The following is a 12,705-nucleotide window of genomic DNA, read 5'->3' on the forward strand; positions in this document are numbered from 1 at the left end:
AGCGAGTTATCGAGAGTGGCTTTAAAACCCTCGTCTCGTGTACGATAACAGTATGCTTTCGACCTTTTATTCATTTCGATTCCCACAACATCTTAATTTACACATCGGCCCCTCCCTCGTCTTCTCAAGTAAAATAACGCCCTTGTAGCATTTTCGACCGAGGTTCAACTTGTGTTTGGTACAAGAATAGAATTAGAATAAAATTAAAACGGAATGAAATGAAAACTTGTGTTTAATTGAGACGATAGGATAGTCTAACTAAGGAGTTCTTTAATTGATTTATATCACTTTTATTTGTCTAATTTTTTCTAAACAATTTGACTTTAGTGATTTATTTGATTAATTTACAGATGTCGAATCCGGTCCACCCTCTTGAAATATTCAATTTGGTCAATCCACAAAACATGATGGAATGCAATCACAGTTGACAACAGAAGAACTAATGAACTAATGATGGGACCATTCGCCTGATAAATCTTTGTCGATGGAGATAAAGAGCATAAATAAGTTGAGCATTATGTTTGTATTCCCTTACGAGTACATTTACACGACAAATTGAAAAGAACTAAATACAGATCTTGCAACTGATTTATGTTTTTTTCCCCCTCCAAAAGAACTAACACTAAATCAATCAATGCCTGTGCGGCTTTCAGGTCAACATGCTTTAATTTCAGGGCACAGCGAGATTTACTTGCTTCCAGCCTTGGAATATGAATCCCTGAGGGTGATGGTTCTGTTGAACACCAGCTTATTAGGCGAAGAGTCCGGATCAACAGCAAAGTAGCCTGAGAAAGAAAAAAAAAATGTGATATAATTCCAAACGAAACTAAAATGAAACAGGAGTGTTTGCATAAGAACTGAAAACTTCAGCAGTTCACATGGCTATGCTACCGGATTGTGATTGTATCTGACTACTAGTTAAAGCCTCTATTTTTGCCAGGGACATCAAGCATCAAGCCTTTTTTTCATTCAAATCCATGAAAACTTGCGTAAATTGTAAAATGCAAGGATTGACACCCAGACATAATACACAAAGTGCAAAAGATACAACCTATAGGCAGCAGAGCACTGGAGTTTTCATATGCTATCATGTGGAATGGTGTGGAATGCAAACATGAGATGAGTAGAATAGCATAAGGAGATGATCATACCAAGTCTCTCAAACTGGAACTTGTCACCCAACACAGCACTGGCAAGAGAGGGGACGGCATATGCTTCAGGAATGAACTCCTTGGAACATGGATTTAGATCTGCTAACCAATCCTCCAACTCGGCCGGATTCTAAAAGTTCATGAGTAATAGAGAGATGGGCTAATGTATTGCAAAAAAAAAATATTCAAGAAAGCAAGCTCAATTGAATAAGAAAGACTAACCTCTGATAGGAATAATTTCTCAAATAACCTGACCTCCACCTTGATGGGTTCAACACCAGGGGAAGGTTGAGCAACCCAATGAAGAACACCCTACATTCAGTGTAAAGAAACTCAGTCAATTTAAACATCATAATTCAAGTTAAAAATTTCATAAGCCAGTCTAACAACAATCAGAGAACGTTAGTGTAAACCTTTGGCTTTGTTTTTTTTAAAGGATCATACTCAGCATGAATCTCGAGGATAGTGTCATTATCCCCATATATTACTTCTGTGCACTTTATAGGGAATGCATATCTGCAATTTAAAATTCATATCCATTTAGCAAGAGTGCACAGTTCAAATTTTACTTTCCTACAATATAACTTGCCTAAGGAGGACAGATTTGCCAGGTGCAAGCCCATAGTAATCTTTTGAATCCTTGATACGAAAATCTGATTGCTCTATATAAATGATGTTTGTAAAGGGAACCTGTTATGAGAACATCCACTTTAAATGGGTTCTTGAAGAAAGACAAATATGAAGAGGAAGCATAATAGTGCAACGTGAAACTGGAACAAATATGAATTACAAAGTAAATTAATTAATGTGTGATGCTGACTTTCTTCAGAAACACACCCAGGATAAATAATGCTATACCTTGTAGTATGAAGAAGAATCGTCTGATGGAGCATCAGGCCACATCTTTGCATCAAGATCTATAACTGAACCAGCATCAAGATTTGTGATAACGACCTGCGGTAAGGTTCCAACCTAAGAACTAACAATATAGCATACAAAAAAAAAAACTTCTGGCAATGGAACTGAAATACCTTTAGAGGATGTAAAATCACCATAGTCCTTGGTGCAGTTTTGTTGAGTTCTTCTCTAATGTGGTGTTCAAGGCGATCAACACGTATCATACTATTATCACTGTATAGTAAGGTTTAGAGAGTGACTACATGTCAGAAAACAAATAGCTTGTGAACCACAATTTTCCTAGAATTTGCTAGGCCATCAAAAACTTAACTTTTAGTTGATTATCATAGAAATATAGACTAAACTTGCAACAATATTAGTAAAAAATTCAGTGGCTGACAATTGTCCCAGCTGACATCCACTTATAGTTGCTTTGTTAGAAGGTCAGATGCAAATATGCAAGACCAACAACATAAAGCTGCAAATGATGGAATGCTCAGTTGATGAAACTTGAAATGCAGTTAGACACCCATCAAAGGGGATCAGTAAGTTTTCAGTTAACAATCTGACAACCTATGCACAAAGGGAAAAAACTATGACAAAAGGTTGAATAGCAACACAAAAATAACTACGAATGGAATTTGATTTGTATCAAATCAATCAGAATAGACAAGCATATGGATAGAATTAACAGAATAAACTACTTATTAGTATGTACATTCAATTATACAGATGCATAGTGCATGATAACATGCAAACATTAAAATGCAAAATGCAGGGGGAATTTTAGGATCAGTCCGACCTAAGAAATGATTCTAGTGACTATGTGCATAAAGTTTGAAGTTAGAAATCACTATAATATACAAAGATTAAAGAAATTACAAGACAGCTGCAACCTTTCATAACATACCAAATTCATATATATTTCGATACACATGATCTAACATGTAGAAAAAACAATAAATCAAGGAAAAGATTTATGTCTATATGAAAGTTGTCTTGGATTTAAAAATGGAGACAAACAGCAACAACAACCAAACTAATATAGTAAAGAGTCAAAAATTTAAACCTTCTAGTAATTCCAATTCCTCTGATAAAAGAGTTAATTGCTGTTGAAGAGATTCCTCGACGTCGCAACCCAGCTAGTGTCATTAGACGGGGATCATCCCATCCATCTACCCACTTTTCTGTTACCAGTCGGTTTAACTGCAATAAGATGATCCATAGATGGGGAAATTAAATTAATCATAAAATAGATCACATGTGCAAATCATCAAGGACAGTAAAACAACATACCTTCCGTTTGGACATGACAGTATTTGAAATATTTAAACGTGAGTACTCCCATACGTATGGTTGGTAAAGATCTAAAGCAAGCAGCAACCAGTAGTATGAAGGTCGGCGGATCTCAAACTCAAGTGTACAAAGCTACAAAAGAAGAGGAAATTTTCAACATCAAAAGTAGTAAGATATTATAAAAATTGACTGTAGGGCATAGAATAAAGCTAGCCTAAAGAATACAACTTCACTACTTAGACCAGAAGTAAATGGTTACTGTTCAAATTTTTTATACACAATTTAATAATATTCCCAACCTAGTGAGAGGCTTGGAAACAATAATAGAAAGAAACAATGAAAAATCCACATGGAATAAACTGGCGCAATAGAGTACCAATCACATAGACAAATGAATTTACCAGAAAATAGAGCCAATGAGGAAGGCTACTTACTTTGAACTTAAAATGTAGATTTTTAAAGGAAAAATGTTTAATACAATCAGATAAGCTATGACAAGTTGAATATCCAGTATTTTAAATTAAAAATGACCTCTGTACATATTTATTCACATAATCTATAAAAACAGGAAAGAACTGGAAAAATCAATGAATGGCAATTCATTTATGATCTACTAATTACAGATCCAGTAAACCCTGTTGCAGTAAGTCTGAATAGATTGTAGGAGCACTTACTGAATGTGTAACATTTTCCAGTGAATCCACTATGCAATGAGAATAGTCGTAACTAGGATATATACACCACTTGTCACCTGCTTGAGGATGGTGAGCAAACTGTACAGAATTTGCAGATTACAAATCAGGTATTAAAAGTCTCAATATATCAAGTGTTTAAGAGAAAATATCCTACCTTAATACGGTATGCTATCAAATCATACATATTCTTGTTATCACTCTGCATATCTTGCTTCAGCCTGAGTGTAGCTTTGCCCTCCTCAATCAAGCCTCTTCTCATGTCATCAAACAACTTCAATGATTCTGCAATAGGTCTATCCCTCCATGGGCTGTTCATTTTTTTCTCTCTATACTCCTTTACTTCTTCAGGGGTCTGGAGAGAAAAAGAGAGCAAAATTAGCAGTCTTTTGTACATATTTATCTACTCCCTCCACAACAGATTTAACAAGAAATATTATACTCCTTCAGTAACAATATTATACTTCTTCACTAACAAAATTAGCAATCTGCAGACATATTGATGACTTCTACAAACAGAATTGCAACAAATACACAAGATACCTGATGATCAACATATGCTAGGCCTCTGCGTATCAATTCCACTGCTAGATCATACAACTCTTGAAAGTAATCACTTGTGTGGGTAACCTAAAACAAATACTAGTAAGTTCATGCTGAGAAGCATAAGAACAGAAACTAAATACCAACCTTGAAAGGCTGCCAACCCATCCATTGCACTATTTCTTGGATATGGTCTATGTATTCTTTCTTTTCAGCTTCAGGATTTGTATCATCAAACCTGGAAGGCACAGCCGCAAGCAAAACTACCATGGTGAGTTAAGGATCCATGCAAATAAGATCTACATTTAATAGTAGAATAAACAATTCTGGGCACTATTCCAGTGCAGACCTGAATTTGTTCAATTACCACATACAAATAATTAGTATTTATTTACAAACTGATCAAATTTTCACCTGCAAAAAAATAAACAACACCTATACAAGATTGACATAGTGTATACCAGAACAACAATCATTACTTTAAATGCAGAAGCAGCAAAGCAAGATCATATTTAACACCAAGTAAAAATGGAGAAGAGATATATTCTTCTCACCTCAAGTAACATGATCCTCCTCTTTCTTTTGCTAAACCAAAATCAATAAACATTGCCTGAAGATGAATACATAGATGAAAAGTTAAATGCAAAAAGACACCAAACAATACCCTAGTACGCAAAATTGTTCTACCTTAGCATGACCGATATGTAGGTAACCATTAGGTTCTGGAGGGAAGCGAGTGAAAACCTTCCCACCAGTAAACTTAAGATGTTTTTCCAGGTTCTCCTTCGTATTATGAGCTCTCCAGATATCTCCATTGCTGAAAAATATCTCTGTGTGAACCTGAGATATTCCCAAAAAAAAATTAGTGATAGAGATCTTATCATGCTTCCCAAGCAAAATGTAAAAGAAAGAAGTTAAGCTTTGGGGCAGCTCTTTCAACTTCCACCTAAACTACTGTTGATTCTTGAGTTGTTGTCTACTATGGTAAAAAAAGGAAAATCTCACTATGATCTGAAAGAAGCATAGATCATAAATTCTACCCAAAATGCTCAAGTCATAATGCAATACTGGTATTATAGAAGAGATGCCACAGATATGGATCTAGAAAAACACTGACAGAACAGCACATATAAGAAAGGTCCACTACTAACTAGTACTATTCAAATCAGGTAAAAAGGGGACATAGTCATCGCCTTTCAACTAGGAATAAATAAAAAGGAAAAAATATATATTAGTGCAGTGCATGAAAAAGCAAAACTTAAACAATCATGTGTAGATAACAAATTGATCCAAATAAACAGCTAAGCTGAGAAAAATAGAAGTAAATATTGATTCAAGATATTTGATCAGAAGTAATAAATATAATGCTGGCAGCTAATCAAATAAATTGAGGAAGTTACCTTAAAGTTTTCTGCAGGTTCTGGAAATATCGAGTATGGATTCACTTCTTCCTCCACACTTGGAACACATGCAATTGCATCATTTACTTTTTCCTAAAAATGTATGCACATAGCTATGAAAATCCACAAGGGACCACAAATGCAGTTTTTAAGAAGCTATTAACCTTCTTACCACAACTTTAACAGGCTTTTCCTTCTTCTTTTTCTGAGGTTTTTTATCATCATCAGCTGTCCTCTCACCAAGAATCACACAAAGCTTCGCATCAATCAATTCCTGTTAATTTATCAAGTTGGAAGTAAGAAAAGTTACAATGGTAAACACATAGTTTGCTAGTTGCTTGTACACTGTATTGATTACAATACCTTCACGATTTTGGCATCAGCCCATGGGTGACATTTTCTGACTTGCCCACACAGATTGCCAACTGGTTTAAAACAAGAATCAAACAAACATGAAAAATTATAATGTACACAGTAACAATTTGAGAAGATAACTTTCAAAATGAAAAATAAATAAAACTACATGAAATGATAGTGCAAAAAAATATAACAATGGTTTTTTGAAGAGGTGTTAAAATCTAATTGTGCCTCATGCTTAAAGTAGCCTAGTACCAGGACCAGACAAAAGCATATATTGCCACTGACTGTTTGCATTTCAAATTTGTAATGTGCCTAAATCCTGCTGTAGCAAATGCCACAAATTATCCATCTCTCTCAAGACCTTTTGTACACCTAAAAATGCTATAATCCCATGATTCCGTATGTATATACTTCAACTGCAGACGGTGTTTGATGATCCCAAACCTTCCACCTTTTAACTAGGTTTAAATGTCTCACCCAGCAATTTTGACTAATTATAAAGTTGAAACAATTCAAGTTGACGGTGAAAGGTTAAAAGATGATCAAAACCCAAAAGGATTAAAATAATGGGTATTACAAAAATTATACCCTTCCACAGAGATTAATGGTGATAAAAAATATAGGTTTAGCTAATCCAATGGCAATCAAAATAACATTGCTAGATATGCATAATGTAAAAATCAGCACTTCATAACAAAGGATTTTACAACAATCATGTGTTGACATGATTTAATCAGTTTGTATACCTTTCTAAATCATAAAAAAAAAAACAATTGTAGGAGGTCACCACTAGAAGGAAAAAAGAGCTAAGATGGAAAAAGAACAAACCATTGATATGGTAACGCTGTTCTAATATGGCATTCATATTTTCTTCAAGAACAGTATTAACTGATGACTCAATTTCTTCAATTGAAACATCTACTCCTGCAATAATCATACAGCAATTTTAGAAACTGAATTTTCTAATCCCACCAGAAGTTATAACACAGACTAAACCAAGCTAGATATTCATAAAGAAACAGTAGCCAAAATTAACAGTGTGAGAGAAGATAATCTCAAAGTTTTCAGTAATGGAAATACTATGTGCTACCACATCATATTGGAAACGATGATAGCATTTGCTAAATTCTGATAAAAAAATTAAATACAACCAAAAAATAAATTGAGTGCATGGAATTATGGATATGTTGTTTGTGGAATTGTGCCAAAGGGAACTAAAAAAGATGAAAGAACTACTTTATCAACTTTTTAACCTGTCAGTTAGTATGCATATTTTGATAGTTTTGAAAAGAACTAAAGCATCTTAAAATTACCTATGTTTCTAACCCTAGGTTTTCAATTGGCATAAGAATGTTTATTGTGGCAAAAAAAGAACAAATATATCTAAAAAGAATAACTACTCTTTCAGCTCTTTAACTTTAAGTCAAACAAACAACTGAATATCCGTTTAACTCAATCCAAGTGTTTACTTAATAACCTTAATCCATAAGAAAGAGGCAGTTGTCAAGCATGTAAAATTGTAAATCCTGACAAGAAAAATATACAGTGATTCATCTCTCATATCATAATTTGCATCCTAACAAAAGAATTTCAAGAATGTAAGAACTGAGACTATCATTATTAGTCGGGTCGCCATGTAATATCTGAGAAATTAGAAATCTAGACGGTGAGACATTTACACCTTCGAAAGAAACTAGGAGGTGACAGTTAGAAATTAAGTTTGTAGGCATAGAATACCAGGAACAGGCCAAGTGGAAATAAGCACTGAAAAGGAATCTTTACAACACTAACCAACAGAACCTCATTGATCCATATTATATTTAGCAAAACAGCACATCATTAATGGCCATCTGAGCAAGATATCAGGCTCTTTCTAGAAAGATATTAGTAAGACATTGCTAACAAAAATGTTCATTTTATAATATTAAGGTTGACAAAGATTTCAGTTTAATATACCTTCTAAAAATTCGACAGTAGGAATCCCTTTCTAAACCAATAAAAAGCAAAATAGGAAAAAAGAAAAATATGTGATAAAGATGTGGAAACTATTAGATTGGCATTCACATTTAATAGGCAAGATTAGCTTTTGTATAATGCTAAATTCAAAGCGGAGAGGGGTTGAAACATAAAACCATTTGATTAGATGACCTGAGTTAGGTATCGAGCCAGAAAGAGGATGAAGCATACAACAAAATTAACTTTTTCCACTTTCAGTTGCAGATAGCCAGATATTATCAAACAAGCCAGCTTTATGTTGAACTCTTTTAAGATTGTCTAAATGTAGAATATCAACCTACCTTTGGCAGCTTCTCAAGACTTTAGACAACACCACAATAGACATCATTAGAGGTACTAACAATATTAACAATCTTACCTACACCACAAGCTTCTTCAAATTCATTCAAATTGAAGGTTTCAGGTCCGACAGTGCCTAGAAATGCTAAAGCTGCATCTAGCTGAGCCTGGTTCTTAATCTGGGGGAAAAATTAAAAAATGATCTCTCTCTCATATGAGTGCGCTGTTTGCTCAAATAATTACAATGAATCAACTTAAGTTATCAAAATTTGCCTTCCATGATCATCAAAATATCAAGTATATCCCGCCTTTCAACCCATAATTCACACTAGAGAATCAGCTACCAGGCGAGAGAGCTAAAGAGCATTACCTTTGACGAAACTATATAATGGATAAGGCTAGGCCGATGAATTAGTGCGTTAGCTGGGTACTTCGTCGCAACCTATCTCGCGCACCAACACAGACCAAAATACAGTCAACAGATGCTCTACAGCTGCTGAAACACTCCCCAGAATTAACATGAGAAGCAATACCATGTAAAGAAGGTTTCCGATTGTCTTGCTACATCCATCAACACCGGCCTGCAATGAAGTGCACAAAATTGGTAAGTCACTCAATTACGAAACTTCTCAACGGACAAAATACGGAATAAATTCGAACAATCATGATTAAACAACTGCATGCAGCAGAACACAATTGTGGAAATCGAGAATAAATCACCTCCTTGATCACGGCGGTAAGATTCGCGGTGACCTTTTGGTTGACGAGAACATTCTCCGCCGTCCGCTTATCCAATCCGATAGATAGGAACAGGTCGAGGGTATTTGCCTCACCGTCCTCTGTACCCATCTTTGCGGAGAGTGCAAGAGAGGGGGGAGCGGACGACGGTCGACGGCAAGATGACTGCGAGTGCGGCGGCGACGAGAGGAAGACTCAGATGGAGGTTAAAAGATTAGGGCAACTATTAATACTTTTTTAACCGAGAATTCCATTTTGTCAAAAGACACTCCAACGATTCCAAAATCCCAACTTAACCATCATAATTTTCGATTTTCTAGTTCAAGTCCCACCCACAGACCCACTTGGGCTCGTGATGCGTTTGGATTGGTGCGTAAATTGAAAAAAAAAATTTAAAATTAAAATAAAAAATTTAATAAAAGTGTGGGCTTAATTGGTCCTCGATTGAAAAAAAAATTAATTTAAATTTAAAATGAAAATTTTAATATACTTGTAAATGGATCCATCTGCACTACTTCTCACTCATTGAATTTTGCATTAAGGTTGAACTAAATTTATTTAGATAATATTACATGGGAATAAATTATTAGAAATGTGAATGTGATAAATTTCTAATCAATAAAAAATCCAAAATATAATATAATTTTTAATATTTTTTAAGATATGGTGCGTAACAATTTATTTTAAAAAATTAACATCACTTTCAGATTTTATGTTAAAGTCTACCATTTGTATTTTTATTAAAAATTTACTAATTTGCATTGACATTACATTCATATTCAATAATATTACACCAATTCAAGTCAAATTTATCCACCTAGATTGTCTAAAGTTAGAGAAGTAAAAATAATAATATTAATAATTCTATTAATTTTATGTTATATGAAATTTTAGCAACTTATATTATTTGATTTTATTTTTCTTTTGCCATGTTAATTAAAACTCCACAGCTTTATTATTATGGTTTAGTACTAACTATCAAAATCTTATCCGCATTACTTGGATGAAAGGTTTTTAAGGGATTTAAAGTAAATGATACAACTGTTGATTTAGGTCGGCCCGTTGGATTAGTCCGTCCCCGTCCACGGGTTGATAATTTTTTTTTAAAAATAAAAATTTAATGGATTAATGACTTTGATCTAAACTACAATCTAAATATTAGTCCATAATTTTTAAGCATTTTATTGAACTTTATTTTTAAAAAATAGAAGATATAAAAATTTTACGTTTTTTTTATTTGTTTGTTTGTTTGTTGTTGTGGGCCCTATTTTGTTTACTTTGACTTGTCCGGAGAAGTAAACGATTAAATATTTTAATTGATATTTTTATTTGTAATTTGTGATGGAAGGAGCCTCGAGAAGTGATGTGAGCAAACTTGGTCCTCACGCCAAGGATGGGAAAGTAGTATTTTGACTATTTCGTGGGTTTCCGTGCACGAGTGCGTGGACACCAAGCAAGCTTGGGATTTGCAAGCAAGTCTCAGGGGGGGTAAGTTGGAATTTTTAAAAGAAAGTACACTTTTTTATTATAGGTGGAAGATAATAATAGAATCTGCAAGTTCTCCTGGAAAAGTTTACTTCAGCCTTCAAAATCCTGGTATTTTCAAAATACCCATCATTTTTAGAACATATTTTTGACGTTTAAATTTTCAAAGATAATTAAAAAGCTAGACGACTGCATTTAGGTGTCCAAATTGCATGAACACAAGGGAAACTAGAGTTGAACAAAATAGAAGTTTTCCTCTTTAAGATGTCAATGAGTTGAACTCGAGTTGAGAGCCGAAACGCAGGGTATAAAGTGGATTACGAAAGAACAGATTTGCTGAAAAAAAGTTCGAATCCTAACGAAGTCAAGAAATACTCTCATAGATAATCGTGGAACCGATTGTATGAGATACCTCCTCATACAGATCTCACAAATGGTAGAAGAATTGAACTCGAGTTGAGAGCCGAAGCCTTTTATTGGGCTTGCATTTGCCATATGTGGTCGTCAGCCTGGGCCGTGCGGCCCAGTTGACTTCCCTGTGGCCCTATCTCCTCTTCAACGGGAAGTGACGAGGCCAACTTACGAAAAGTTTGTTGAGGCTTCGCCGTCACCGGCGTTCGACGTCCTGCGGCAGGATTGGCCGGCTGGGATGCTACATCTCTGGGCGAAGTGATTCTGCAATCGTACACTCTACAGAACTGTGTGACGATGGCGTTGATCACCTGAGCTTCATTGGCCGAGGTCATGGGTCTCAACGGTCGGCGTTGATCCATCCGATCCCGTTCCACGTGGGGAGCGTGAAGCGGCTAGGAATGCATACTCGGGGTCCTAATCGCACGAATAGATCGCCGTCAACACCGATTCGATTCGTCTCCTGGGCACCAACTAACCCTAGTTTTGATCGATGCGCTGCCGGCGGCTTCCTTCTTCAATGTTGCCGAATCTGCTGTGATTCGGTATTTCGGTGGACGATGTTTTGGCGCATGTTTGGATACGTGTGGCGTCGTGGAGAGAGAGCACCCGCACCGCGTCTCTATTTGTCTGCTCAGCTTCTTCTCCCTGGGTTGACGATGGTGCTGTTGCTTTTCCCTGAATTTCGATCTTATCGAAGCTTCTTCCTTTGCCCGGTTGGGAGTAACAGAAGCTTGTTGCCAGGTCAGTTACATTGTTCGTGTTCAAATCTATTATAATTATTTTCGTGTCTCTGTTTCATTATGCATATGCTTTGATTTTGGTGAATATTGGAGCTCCTCTGCTATTGTTTAGATTGTTTCCCCTCAAATTCTCTGTGCCCATGCTGCGGTACCTGTTCATCAAGTATGGATACCATTAATCTTCACCCAAGGCCTCCCAGCCCAATGCATTGTTGGTCATAAGGTGGACATACAAATCTCATTCTCTGCTATGTTTTAGAGCCTCCCTTGTTGCCTTCCCCTCCCTACACCTCTCCTTATGCTTCACCTAGAACTAGAGGTGTCCCTGCACCATCATCTGCTCACAATTTCTTGATGTAAGGTTGTCCAAATAATCCTTCTAGACTTGCCACGACCTAGTTGGTCCCAAATAACTGGTCGTTAAGCTCCAGAACTAGCAGTTGAAGACCTTTGCTAATTGTTAATGCAACTCCCCTCTTAGTTAAGAGCCAATATAAGATGAATACGAGTTCTGTAAGTTGATCCTCAAACCTTAATCTGAGGCCCTCGCACTGTTTTCAAGTATACTAGCTTTTAAAAATGGATAGTATCATCAGGTTAAATAGTTGATTTATTTATTATGGTTGAGATGATGATAACAACTTTGGAAACTTTTCAGGGTTCTAAATTGAGTGTTGGTGTCAGTATTATCTTT

The 12,705-nt window shown here is 35.6% G+C and overlaps 1 protein-coding gene across 1 annotated transcript; it reads right to left on the reverse strand.

Moving 5' to 3' along the window:
• Positions 1–451: 451 nt before the first annotated feature.
• LOC141822347 (glutamine--tRNA ligase-like) lies at positions 452–9,556 on the reverse strand. The gene is made up of 23 exons (XM_074709794.1): positions 9,355–9,556; positions 9,168–9,215; positions 9,005–9,076; positions 8,714–8,813; positions 7,168–7,263; positions 6,343–6,404; positions 6,152–6,253; positions 5,980–6,072; positions 5,267–5,419; positions 5,134–5,189; positions 4,727–4,817; positions 4,580–4,666; positions 4,194–4,391; positions 4,019–4,117; positions 3,345–3,476; positions 3,118–3,254; positions 2,183–2,282; positions 2,010–2,105; positions 1,741–1,841; positions 1,565–1,667; positions 1,374–1,463; positions 1,152–1,281; positions 452–785 (listed from the first exon to the last, which is right to left on the reverse strand). The coding sequence occupies exons 1-23, from the start codon at positions 9,481–9,483 to the stop codon at positions 688–690; spliced, it is 2,373 nt and encodes a 790-aa protein (XP_074565895.1). The 5' UTR covers positions 9,484–9,556; the 3' UTR covers positions 452–687.
• Between the last annotated feature and the right edge of the window lie 3,149 nt (positions 9,557–12,705).

Source organism: Curcuma longa, chromosome 1 (assembly GCF_044706935.1).
Source record: "Curcuma longa cultivar G26 ecotype Majalengka, Jawa Barat chromosome 1, ITB_CL_G26_1.1, whole genome shotgun sequence".
NCBI lineage: Eukaryota > Viridiplantae > Streptophyta > Magnoliopsida > Zingiberales > Zingiberaceae > Curcuma > Curcuma longa.